General features: G+C 44.0%; 1 protein-coding gene across 1 annotated transcript; it reads left to right on the top strand.

Annotated features, from left to right (window-relative positions):
• The first annotated feature begins 15 nt into the window (after window positions 1–15).
• DNAJA1 (DnaJ heat shock protein family (Hsp40) member A1) lies at window positions 16–7,120 on the top strand. Its single transcript, XM_057396685.1, has 8 exons — window positions 16–298; window positions 460–637; window positions 1,807–1,911; window positions 2,010–2,237; window positions 3,653–3,767; window positions 5,419–5,534; window positions 5,984–6,084; window positions 6,750–7,120. The coding sequence occupies exons 1-8, from the start codon at window positions 167–169 to the stop codon at window positions 6,966–6,968; spliced, it is 1,194 nt and encodes a 397-aa protein (XP_057252668.1). The 5' UTR covers window positions 16–166; the 3' UTR covers window positions 6,969–7,120.
• The last annotated feature ends 5,304 nt before the right edge of the window (window positions 7,121–12,424 follow it).

Raw genomic sequence — 12,424 nt, 5'->3', positions numbered from 1 at the left:
CGACCGTGGGCTGGCGGAGCGGCCCTTCCGGGGCGGGTCTGTGCCGGCTCAAAAGCGCCCGGATGCGGGACCGGCTCGGAACTTTCCAGAAAAGTCGGGATCGGCGTTGGGAGAGCAGCCGCCGCGGAGCGCGGGACCGCCCGCAGCCCAGGGGTCGCCCTCCGCCATGGTGAAGGAGACTACTTACTACGATGTGCTGGGCGTGAAGCCCAACGCCTCGGCCGAGGAGCTGAAGAAGGCCTACCGAAAGCTAGCGCTGAAGTATCACCCCGACAAGAACCCCAATGAAGGCGAGAAGGTCGGTGGCGCGGCGGGACAGGGCTGTGGGGCCGCCCGCCCTGCGGGTGCTGCCGTGCACGGCAAGGGGGTGGGGAGATGCAGGGGGGGGTGCTCGGCCCGGCGGGTGCCGAGCGGGGTGCCGCGGCGCGGGGTCTGAGGCACGGTGCATGTCTTCCGCAGTTTAAGCAGATTTCGCAAGCTTATGAAGTGCTGTCGGACCCGAAGAAGAGAGATCTGTATGACAAAGGAGGCGAGCAGGCCATCAAAGAGGGTGGTTCTGGTGGTGGCTTCGGGTCGCCCATGGATATATTCGATATGTTCTTCGGCGGCGGTGGGAGGATGCAGAGAGAGAGACGAGGTAATGTGACACAATCCGACGCTTTCCCGGGCATTTGCAGCGCGGTCCGTGCGGTACGCAGGATCGGGGCCTTGGAGAAGAATGCTGTAGATGAACGGCTTTAAATAGCGTTAAAGTGAAATTACAGGGTTGGTCTCAAATTGGGAGAAAACGTTGTTCCGAGTTCTTACCACGTGAAGAGAGCAGGGCCTCGAGGGCATTTGGTTCATATGGTGGTAGTTTGATCTCTTGTGCATTGTCTCATGTTAATAGCTAACTGGTTTCCGTGTTTGAAAAGCCTCTAGCAGAGCCTAAGCCTAGCTGCTAACAGGCTAAATAGGGAACGGAACAGTGACATACCTTAAAATAATTTTGTAACTTAGGTACCGTAAGCGTTAGTGTCTCAATGTAAATTTGGCCTTTAATTGTATGTAACTGTGTCTAAAGAAGATAAATCCAGCCTGTGAAGCCTTTGGGTGCTGTTCACTGGCATTGAGTTGGAGCTGTAGTAAAATGTTGCTCGGAAAGTCCAGGTTGATCACACCAGTGTTAGTTACATTTGTTATGGGTACTGCTGACCGTGTAACTTCTTATATACCTAGTAAAAAAGGGAAGAAAAAGAGTTTGTGTCAGACACAAACTGTGTCAAGATACACCGTCTTGTATCAGTGTTCCTAGTAAGCCGGAACTTCGTATTTTTCACAAAATTAAGCCTGCAGGAGCTAAAATTCTAATTAATTCCCAAGTGTACAAATGTAATTAATCGATTCAGTTTCCATAAAGTCCCCTGGTGAGAGGAGGAAAGTTCTTTCCTGGTGCCGTACAGTGGCTCCCACTTCCTTGTAGGAGATGTGTTCCGTTACTTTGTTAAAACCGGAGTCCTGCATTGTAAAACTTAAATGTCTGAAGTTCTGCGTATTTTGCTTCTGGTACTGGCTTTGACTCTCTGAAGAATCCCTGACATTCTAATAGAGAAACATTGCTGACAAAGCCATTAGAATTGTAACCTAATCCAGCATCGGGTAGGAAGGCCCGACTGACTAATACCAGCAAAACAAGACAAAGCTATATTAAAACAGGATGTTAAAGCTCGCAGACTCAGTTTATCATGCCTCGAGCATAGTGATATGGGAAGTTTCTGTTACTTGGAGACTGAGCTTTCAAACTTGAGTATCCATTTTCTCCTACAGGCAAAAATGTGGTCCATCAGTTGTCAGTAAGCTTAGAAGATATGTACAATGGTGCAACGAGGAAACTTGCACTGCAGAAGAATGTTATCTGTGACAAATGTGAAGGTAATGGAAAATGAAACTAAACAAGCTGCATCTAAAGATTTTGTTTTTTTTTTTTTTCTGGCAGCACATAACCATCTGCTTCCAATTTTCGCTCTCAGGTCGTGGTGGTAAGAAGGGTGCGGTAGAATGCTGTCCTAATTGCAGGGGAACAGGCATGCAGATTAGAATTCACCAGATCGGGCCAGGAATGGTGCAGCAAATCCAGTCAGTGTGTATGGAGTGTCAGGGGCATGGAGAGCGCATCAGCCCCAAGGACCGGTGTAAGAGCTGCACTGGAAGGAAAATTGTCAGAGAGAAGAAGATACTGGAAGTTCACATTGACAGAGGTGAGGTGTCTTACTAAGGTGAAGTATTGAACCTGGATATACTGGCTGACTTTGCAGCCATGAAGCAGAAGCTTTAGCAAGCTCATGATGTTTATTTGGTGGTAACACTGCTGAATATATATAGTTAAATTGCCTGTTGCTGCCTTTAAAAAGTATGAGACTTGTTTTTAGGGAATGTTGGTTACTTCTGTGTTTGCATCTAATGCCTATGCATGTAACTAGTATGAATTCTGAAACCTGCAGTATTGTAAGCAGTGCATGAATTTTGAGCAACCTCACAAATGTGAGTCTTGATCAGGTAGCTGGACAGAGAAAAGTGAAACTCGTCACTCATTGGCTCTTTGTGCCTAATGAGTCTTCACTCCCTGTAGGGAAACCCTGCAGATTCCGATCTCTTCTGCTGTGCTTCAGTATGAAGGGGAACCAGGTCTGCTACAGAAATAGGGTGCAGAGACAGTGCTAAGCCTCACATGCTTAGGACTGTTCACTACGCAACCCTGACAGTCCTGCACAGCACAGGCACTCTTTGCCTGGGAAAATGCAACTCAGTACACAAGCCCTCACAGTGGTGGGAGAACGCAGCAGTGTCAGTGACAAACACATCTCCATTGAGGAGGCTGCTCAAACTGGTGGGAGAAGTCTCTGGAGTAGTGCAGCTTGTAAGACAGAGCAGGCTGACAAGCACGTGTCTTCTGCAAACTCGTGCCTGATCATCACCTGCAACTGTTAAATGTGGAAGCACACCTTACGCAACGCCTGCATATAGTGGGGGAAATGCTACAGTAAAATTAGATATGAGGGCTAGTAAGGGTATGTTATTGGCATTTTAAACAGGGAAATCACTGAAAAGAGGGCTTTCCCCCCCCCCTTTCTTATGGAAAAACAGATTGTGAGCTAACATGAAGCAGCTAGAACTTATGGTAGTGAGACTTGTGTGGGTGAAAGGGTTTCTTAGATGACAGTCCTAGGGAGAGTGCTGCTTGCACTTGGCAGGCACTGAGATCATGTTTCAAAAGTAGCTCTGCTGCATATATTTATAACTCTGAAGAAGTTGATTGGTCACTTGCTCTTAAAATGTACTTTGCATGCAGTGCTTCTGTTTTCTATTCAGTGCTTGTGCATGTAATGAATGCTTTTTGATAATGTTTTAAAGACTTTATCTTGGCAGGTAGCTGTTTTGAACTACGATTTAGCTTAATGATCTTGAGACATAATTTGGGTTGGCACCACTGTACTGCTGGACATGAAATGGGATTTAAAAAAAAGTCATGAATACTTTAAGGGGGGGTCTTGCTATTCTAATTTAAAGATTTAGAGATGTCCTGGTACCAGTGTGTGCTTTTGAAAGTCTTATTTTGTTGCTGTTTTTTACTTAAAAATATGAAAAATCCTTGCTTGTTTGTTTCCTGCAATAGGAATGAAGGATGGTCAGAAAATAACATTCCATGGTGAAGGGGACCAAGAGCCAGGACTGGAGCCAGGAGACATTATTATTGTCTTGGATCAAAAAGACCATTCTGTCTTTACAAGGTAAAAACTCTGAAAGCCCTTTGTGTTAGCTCTTGAGATGCTTGTCCACGTACTTCCTTGACCACCACTCACCCTTTACCTACTGTAAATATCAGGTGATAGGAGCATGTGGCTGGAATTCACCTGTGAATTTGGGCGTCCAGGAATGGCATCCTGGTATAAATAACTAGTCAACAGCCATTTGTGTTGTATTAGTACAAGATATTCTTATGTGAGCTTTGGCAGTGGAAGGAAATGAAAGACAAACAAAACCGGTTACAAAGAATTTACAAAACTTGAACTTCTAAGAACTCTTAAAATACTGATTTTTTTTTTTTTTAATAGATGTGAATATTTGTGATTATTTTCTTGCTCTCTAGAACAGTGTTCCATCACTTAGCTCAGAAAATTACCACTTAGTGTAGGCAGCTGCTCATTTGCCCACTTGGCTTCAAGGCACAGAAAACTTCCAGCATGTTCACTTATTATATGTCAAATACACTGAGTGTATCAGTAATGAGTCCTGTCTGTTCCTTCTTGCAAAAGCAAAAAATGACTCAAGCAGCATTGACTGTTTCCATTGTTTCATGTTACTGGACAGTACTGCTTGGTGTTGCAAGCCTCCTGCTTTCAAGTTACTGTTTGTGTAATGAGTCTGTCCAGTACCTTTTGGTCTGATTAAAAGCAACACTGGTTGTCCTGCAGAAATGTGTTTTGCTTGATAATCTCACTGCAGTTCAGAGCAGTAACAGGGAATCAGTGGCTGTAGAGAAAGCATTTGTCTCAATGCCAACCACACTAGCATTGTACTTGTAAATAGGAATGGGGAGTTAAAGGTTCTTGGGAAACGGGCTGCTGGTCTGCCTGACTGTCATGTATGGAGCTGAGCTCTGTAAGTTTGTGCCAGAACTCTGTGCCAAAGAGGACTGAGCTCACAGGTTAAGAACCAGTTCTCTTCAGTTTGGATAAGCTTACTCAGCTGATTTTTCTTTCACTGAAACCAGATACTGAATCAGCTATGCCAGAGGGACAGTCTGGACCAAACTGTCTGCATGGTTAGCTGGGACTTGAAGTCACAACCCTGCTGGCATATTTTCGTCTGTCTTTCTGCTCACTACCTTCAGTTTTAGTGTCCTTAGATAACCCTTGATATTACTGGTCTAGTGGGGTTATGCTCTGGGACAAGTGGAATGTTCCCCCTCTCCTGTCAGAGTCTAAAATTAACTTTCCAACCCCAGAACCAGATCTTCAGAAAGAAGTGTAACAGAATCTAGCTAATGCACGTAAGATATTAATCTGCATAAAGGAAGAGTTTAATTGTCCTATTGGCAGTGTTTTTTTCTATAGCTGGGAAGAAACAGTTAAGTAAAACTGGATGCAATTGAGCCATGTTCTAGTTACTTCTGTTCAATAAAACCTTCCACATTTGGATAGCTGGACTTGGGCAATAATGGCTTTCAGTGTGGCTATCATTCCTTTAATTGCTGGCTTGAGGTGTTGCATCAGTTTTAACCGTACTTTATTTAATTGCTTGGGCTTCTATTAAAACTACAGTTTTGTTGTCCTTAGCAAGTTAAAAATTGAATGTTGGTGTGATCCTGGTACTGTTACAGTAACAGGTATGATCGTGGTACTGCCTCTCTGTGACTGTTCTTTATTGGTTCTGCCTTAGACGAGACGAAGACCTTTTCATGTCTATGGATATTCAACTGGTTGAAGCGCTATGTGGCTTTCAAAAGCCTATCACGACGCTGGATAATAGAACTATTATTATTACCTCCCATCCTGGTAAGTGTTGGTTTGCTTTCTGTTACAAGTCCAAGCATACAGTGAATGCAAGCTGAAAATCTAAAGAAAAAGAAACATCTCATCTTGATGTACAAGGGGTGTGTGCTGGTGTCAGTGTTTTTTCCTAGTCTTTGTGGTGCAAAACTTCAAGCAAATAAAAGAATTTTTGGATAGCAGTCAGCAGTAGCTTTCTCTCTGCTTGATATAGTAATAGACCTTACCTTATGGAAGTATGCTTCCTTTAGGAAGCATAACAAGGCTACAGGAACGTAATGTAGATGTCAACCCACTTTCCTACTTGGAAGTTACCAGCCAATAAGTCCCTGTTAGACTACTACGTATTGCTGTAGCTAACCGTAGTGTAGAAGGTTGCATAAATATTAAAGGGAGTTGAAACTAAAGCTGCTTCTGTTGTCTGCATAGATCCTTTCTTTTTTGTCATTTTTTAGGCCAGGTTGTCAAGCATGGGGCTATTAAGTGTGTGTTGAATGAAGGAATGCCAATTTATCGCAGACCCTATGAAAAAGGACGTCTGATCATAGAATTCAGGGTGAGTGAATCAGCTTATTTCCATGGTACAGTTCAGCACTGAATATCCTTCTGAAATTTAGTCTTTAAGCATTACCTCAATCAGGAAGAGAGAGCAATTACTAGATGTCCTTGCTTAGTATTTGTTTTTGACAACACTGAGAACTTGCAATCCATCAAACACACAGTTCAGAACACTGTGTTGAAAGCACATTAAGTACCAGGAGAATTTGTTTGGTAACTCTGAATTTTCATTTGCTTGTCATGTTCCTTGCATGCACTAGGAAGGATGGATTAGTAATATCCCCTGTGCTGGAGCAAAGGAGTAGGCTGGAAAAGGACAGTTTCTTCTCTGGAGAGAAGGTAGTGCTGAAAGCTGTGTCATTTAGAGGAGACACAACCTAATGTCAGTATATCCTGTACTTTACTTTTAGAGTGATTCCAGAGGGCAGCCTGAGGCAGAAGAAATGTTGGATAAGCCTTGGTCAAGTTGCCATGTTAGAAGCTAACTTCTTACAGGCACTAAAAAAAAAAAGCCTAGTGACTTAGATGTTATTTTTATTCAAGCACTTGGTTTAAGTCATCTGTGGTGGTAAAGATACCCTTGGGCATGTATTTGACCTGTAGAGGGATGTTGAAAAGCCGATTCAGACAGACTTGAATAACCCCAGTTCCTGATGATTTCAGGTGAACTTCCCAGAGAGTGGCTTCCTCTCCTCAGATAAGCTGTCTCTACTTGAAAAACTGCTTCCTACAAGGCAGGAAATAGAAGAAACTGAGGAAATGGAGCAAGTGGATTTAGTGGACTTTGATCCATCTCAGAAAAGAGAACACCACTATAATGGGGAAGTCTATGAAGATGATGAGCATCACCCTAGAGGTGGTGTTCAGTGTCAGACATCATAAATGGGCCAGTGAATAACTTGTGATGCTTGTTTTGTATGTATTAGTGGATGAGTGAAGGACTACAAGCAGTTCACCCTCACTTACTGTTATCTGTTGGTCTATCCAGCCATAGCTGTTTCTAAAAACATAAAGAAATAAAGCTATTAAACTGACTTGGAAATTTGTATAAAGCTCCAGGGTGCAAGCTCAGATGAAGTTGATTGCACTTCACCCCTGCCTCTTGGTCAAGGAAACTCCCTTACTTGCTTGTCTTTTATTCCAAGCCTTTGTAATTCCTGTATGTGTGCAACTGCTGAGACTTAAACTTTAAAACTCTGTGATGTTTTTAGGAATTCTAGGTCTTATACTCTGTTAAAGTATGCACAAGTACTTATAATTCATTGTAAGATATAGTAAAATTTTGTACCCTTTAGGGTAATATGTTAGTGTTTTGGGCTTGTACTGATGTTTGTTAAATGGGGATTGGCTTTAATGCAGCCACAAAATACATGAAGCTGACAAGGATGTGGCCAGTATTCACAGGCCCATTAAAATAGCGTGATCCACAAGCTCCCTGAAGCCAGTGCACTTAAGGTCAAGTAACCTCTTCTTCTGCCAGCATTTGTCCTGACCTTGGAGCTTGATGTGAAGCGTGCTTTTGGTTCATCACCAACTACTGTTTGGCTGTTCCTCCCACACTGTACTGCATATAGAGCCCATGGTATAGAGGTGCTGCAGGAGCTTCCTTTGCTACCATGCATGAGCAAAAACCCCCAGGCTTTATCAGCACACACACACAGTTTGTATTAGCCTGCTGGCATGTGAAGCTTGACTTCCACCTTGCCTACCAAAGTTGGGCACGCCTCCCTCGGTGTGTCCTGGAAAGCAGTACCAGCCATGTTAGGGGGGCATACATGATCTTGCAGGGGAGAGAAACTGTGAATACAACTAACTGATGCATTTAGGATGTTCTGGAATTAATGTGTTGCGTGCATTATTTTAAGCTGACTCTTGAAGTTTCTGTATGATCTAAATACTGTAGATGAAGCATTTCCAATATAATTACAGAATCACTCATTGCCTCTTTTCTTAGACCAGATGTTGGTTTAAAGACACCGCCCACTTAATTTCAGGCAGTTATTCACAGAAATGCCCTAGCAAAAAACTTCCTTCAGAGAATATGCTGAGAGGACAGGTCTAGATTTAAGCTGTAGCTCGGTGGGTCTTCTTCTGCCATCTGGCTTGGGACAGAGCTTACGCTTTTCACACTGCTCTGAAGCGAAAGTGTCACAAACAGCACTCTTTCTTCCTGGAAATAGCTGCTACATGACAGTATATGTGTGTCATAACTTGAGCATCTGGAAACTGTATGTAAACTTAGGAAACATCTCTAGCTATTGTGTTATGGGCTTCTTTTTTTTTTTTTTTTTTTTTTTTTTTTTAAAGACATCTGGTACTGTGGGTTTTGAACCTGACATGTAGTTCCCTTTCAGGTCCCTACAGAACAGCCAGGCCCTGTATGTTTTGACTGCTGGAGGTTTTTTGTTTCAGCAGGGATAAAATCCTGTAGACAAAGTGCCTTTCCAGATTGTACCTGAATGAGCTCAACAGTGAGTTGTATGGATGTGACTAGCAGGAGCCTTTGCTCTTATCAGTAAAGAAGAGGAAGTAATCCTGTGTCTGGCTAGGGCTGACTTGAGGCTAAACAGCACTAATATACGCTGTGTTCCAGTTCAGTAAGCACTCTTCTGTACCCATGGATCAAGCAGCTGGGACAAACCAATTACCTTGGGGATGACGAGGACATTTATCTTGCTTCAGGTGACTGTATTATATATATAAAACCATTCCATAGCCTTTTTTTTCCTGGGGACACTTGGGGAAAACTAAAGTTTTCCTTTCATCACACCCATATTTGCATCAGCACCACTCAAGTAATGTTTCTGTCTTGACTTATTCCCAAAACCGTGGTGGCCAATTCTGCTTCATGCTTGGCGCCATAGCCAGTCTAGAGGAGGGGTCAGGTCCAGCTTCCAGGAGGGTGGCTGACCACAGGTTTCCAGAAGCCTTGTAGAGCATCCTGTGGAAAGATGATGCTGCTGGTGCAGGGAGGGCAGCAGAAGCACCACCAGCCTAGCACCCTGCTTTGACATGAGCTAGTGACTGACGTAAAAGCAAGGTCCCAGAGAAACACACTGGCAGCAGTACAGTAAGCTGGCAGCAAAAGGCATGAACAACTGAAGGCAAGAGTGAGCAAGGAGGAGGACCCAGCCCTTAGTCCTTCAAGTGGGATATTGAGTACAATATATGGCCTTTTCCATGTATTTGTTCTACAGTGATCCTCTGGGTACCATACAGCTAAAACAAGCAGTTAAACATGTTACGTGCCACCAAAACCATGAAACAAGACAATTTCTTTCTGACATCGTTTTGGGAATGAACTGAATGGACAGCCACAGAAATTAAGGACATAGTAGCACAAAATAGCTGCTTTCCTAATGACCTGTGTAGTAATCCAACTTATCATAACCTTAGTTGGTGTTCGCAATTGCATTGCAGTGTTTCTGTATCAACACCACCAAATTAATTTCATCAAGCTTATAGTGCTAGTCTGTTACAGGGATTCTTTTCACTGTGCACCAAGCATGCAGGACTTGTTTATTCCCCAGAAATCCAGCAGCTCTGCTGTTCCACAGGTTCGCTGTGAAACTGGGAATGCCCACTGCAAGCTCACTTAAGAGCCTGCCTGTAAGACTGCAGGGCTCTAACTGGCCTACCTAATTGTCTGAGCATCCAGGGATAAAGTTATGAAAGCTAAAGCTCTACTGGAGCTTAATCTGGTGTAGGATGTCAAAGACAACAAGGCCTTCTATAAGTACACACGTGGGAAATGCTAGTGAAAATGTGGGCCTATTGCCAAATGAGATAGGGCACCTGGTTACCTGGGTCATGGAAAAGGCTGAAGTACTGAATGCTTTCATTGCCTCCATCTTCCTAGCAACGCTGGCTGTCAGGAATCCCAGAGACCATCCCAGGGGAATGTCTCGAGCATGGGAGATGTACCCTTGGCAGAAGAGGGTCAGGTCAGGGCAAAATTGGGCATACATAAATCTATGGGTCCTGATGGGATGCACCACAAGTGCTGTGGGAGCTGGCAGATGTCATTGTGAGGCCAGCCTCCATAGTCTTTCATTGATCATGGTGACCAGAGGAAGTGCCTGAATACTGCAGGAAAGAAAAGGTCACTTCTGTCTTCAAGGCCAAGACGAAATCCAGGGAACTAAAGGCCAGTCAGCCTCACCTCTATCCCTGGGAAGGCAATGGGGCAGCTAAACCTGGAAACCATTTCCAGAGGCATCAACCACAAGAGAGTCATCGTCACCAAGGGAAAGACATGTTTGACCAACCTGACAAATGTTTACACTGAAATGACTGGCCTGGTAGATGAACAGTGGACATTGTCACCCTGGACTTCAGTTTGGTCTTTGACACTGTCTCCTGTTAGATCCCCACAGAGAAGCAGGGAATGGGTGTAGGGAACAGATGAGCAGTGAAGTGGACTGAAAACTGGCTGAATGGCCAAGCACAGAGGGTGGTGACCAGTGACAAAAACAGTAATTGGAGGCCAGTGACTAGCAATGTACCACAGGGGTCAGTGCTGGCTCCAGTCCTGTTAAACAGTTCCAGTGATGATCTGCATGAAGGGACAATGTAAACCCTGAGCGAGTTTGCAGTTGACACAACTGGGAGAAGCAGCTGACCTACAAGAGGCTTGTGCTGCCATCCTTGGACACCTTGACAGGTGGAGAAACGGGCTGACAGGAATCTCATGCAGTTCAACAGGGGAAGTGCAAAGTCCTGCAGCTGGGGAGGAACAACCCCAGACACCAGGACATGCTGGAGGCCACCCAGATGAAAAGCAGTAGGGTACAGAAGAAACCTGGGAGCCCAGATGCACACCAAATTGAATGTGAGCCAGCAATGTGCTGCTTTTCGAAAGAAGAAAACTTGTATTCCAGTTGCCAACAGGTCAAGGGAGTTGATCCTTCCCCTCTCCTCAGTGCTGGTAAGGGCATACCTGGAAGTGTCATGTCTAGGTTTGGTCTCCGTCATACAAGAGGGGTACAGTCCAGGTCATAGGTTTTATTTACAGCTATCCAGTGAACACACTGGTGCCCACGTCACCAACAGGAAGTGCAGATGAAGTAATCATGCTTAAGGACTCCCAAAAGCCATGCAGACATGAAGCAGGAAGTGAAGAAAAGCTGTACTTGATGCCAGAACTGAGTTATAAATGCTCTTAAATCTTTCCTATAAATCTCGGCAACATACTTCCTTTTTTCTTACCTCAAATGAACACTCTTGTTACCAAGCTGCCCCAAGCCAGAGGTCAGCCTTCCTACAAAGCTCATGGTGCAAGTCCTTCAGCAATATGCATTATCATGGATTCACAGGGACTGGCAGGCACCCATGGAGATGCCTACTCTCTTGGACCTCAAGAGAATTTGGCTGCTTTATAGGACTTGCAGAAGATCTTTGAGACCAAGAAGTCTTCAGTTTTTAGCTGGTCTCTCTAAATTGTACTAGGAGTCAGGGGAGGGTTTGATTTTAATTTGCACATTACAAGCTGCTAGTGGTGGATACCGTATCTACAGGCTTACACGTTCCGTAACATTAAAAACGTCACCGCCACCAATCACATACATGTGAAGGAACCCAAGATCACGTATTTTGACTGAGATGGCAGTAACTCCTCCACATGTATTCTGCAAGAACATACAGACATGCACCCAATTCCATCCAAGCCAGGCTGGAATTCACTCACTGATCCCCAATCCAGAAACAGGAAGATGAACCGACATAGGAGGCTGTCACTACTTTGCACTCCTCAATGGATGATGGAGCTCACCAGTTCCAAGCAAAGTATTTCAAGAACAAAGCAACAAAGGTGAACAATGCTTGCTTTAATGTTAGTTAAACCACTAGATGTGGCCTTGTGCAAGTCTTGCATCTGGGGAAGCGGTGTAGCACCAGGCTGCTTCTCCAGAGAGGATTACACTAAAAAGTTTAACATTTACATCAAAAAGAAAAATGTAGGTTTTTGATTAAAAAAAAGTTAACATTCAGATCATCATTGTATGTTTGTGCCAACTGCCAGCTATTTTGCAAATTACAGCTGCAGCCCGGGAGTTTACTATTGCCCTTGTATAAGCATTAGTTAGTACTTTCACCTTTTGTCTGAAGTACTTGACACAACAAACTACAATTCTTAACAATCAAATGCCAGATTTTCTCACATTTTTAACCTAGGGAATCTATTCCAATGTTTAAACATCCAGGAGTTTCATGTGCTACAACGACTTTTCTTTCTAAGGGAAATGAATGATACTGTTTGCATTGAGGATGAACAGTTTTGCATGACTGAAGGCAAAACGAAGCACAGGTCAGGTAACATTAAAAATACTATGACAACTTCT

This window comes from Pezoporus wallicus, unplaced genomic scaffold, assembly GCF_028554395.1.
Source record: "Pezoporus wallicus isolate ANWC-B61680 ecotype Strahan unplaced genomic scaffold, APGP_CSIRO_Pwel_v1 contig_14356, whole genome shotgun sequence".
Classification (NCBI taxonomy): Eukaryota; Metazoa; Chordata; class Aves; order Psittaciformes; family Psittacidae; genus Pezoporus; species Pezoporus wallicus.
This window is presented reverse-complemented; position numbering and strand designations above follow the sequence as displayed.

Excerpts from the sequence above, each read along its gene's own strand:
- DNAJA1 (XM_057396685.1), top strand. The coding sequence starts at position 167 with ATGGTGAAGGAGACTACTTACTACGATGTGCTGGGCGTGAAGCCCAAC. Across the intron at positions 1,912-2,009 it reads TATCTGTGACAAATGTGAAG|GTCGTGGTGGTAAGAAGGGT; the intron begins GTAATGGAAAAT and ends TTTCGCTCTCAG. Across the intron at positions 3,768-5,418 it reads GACCATTCTGTCTTTACAAG|ACGAGACGAAGACCTTTTCA; the intron begins GTAAAAACTCTG and ends GTTCTGCCTTAG.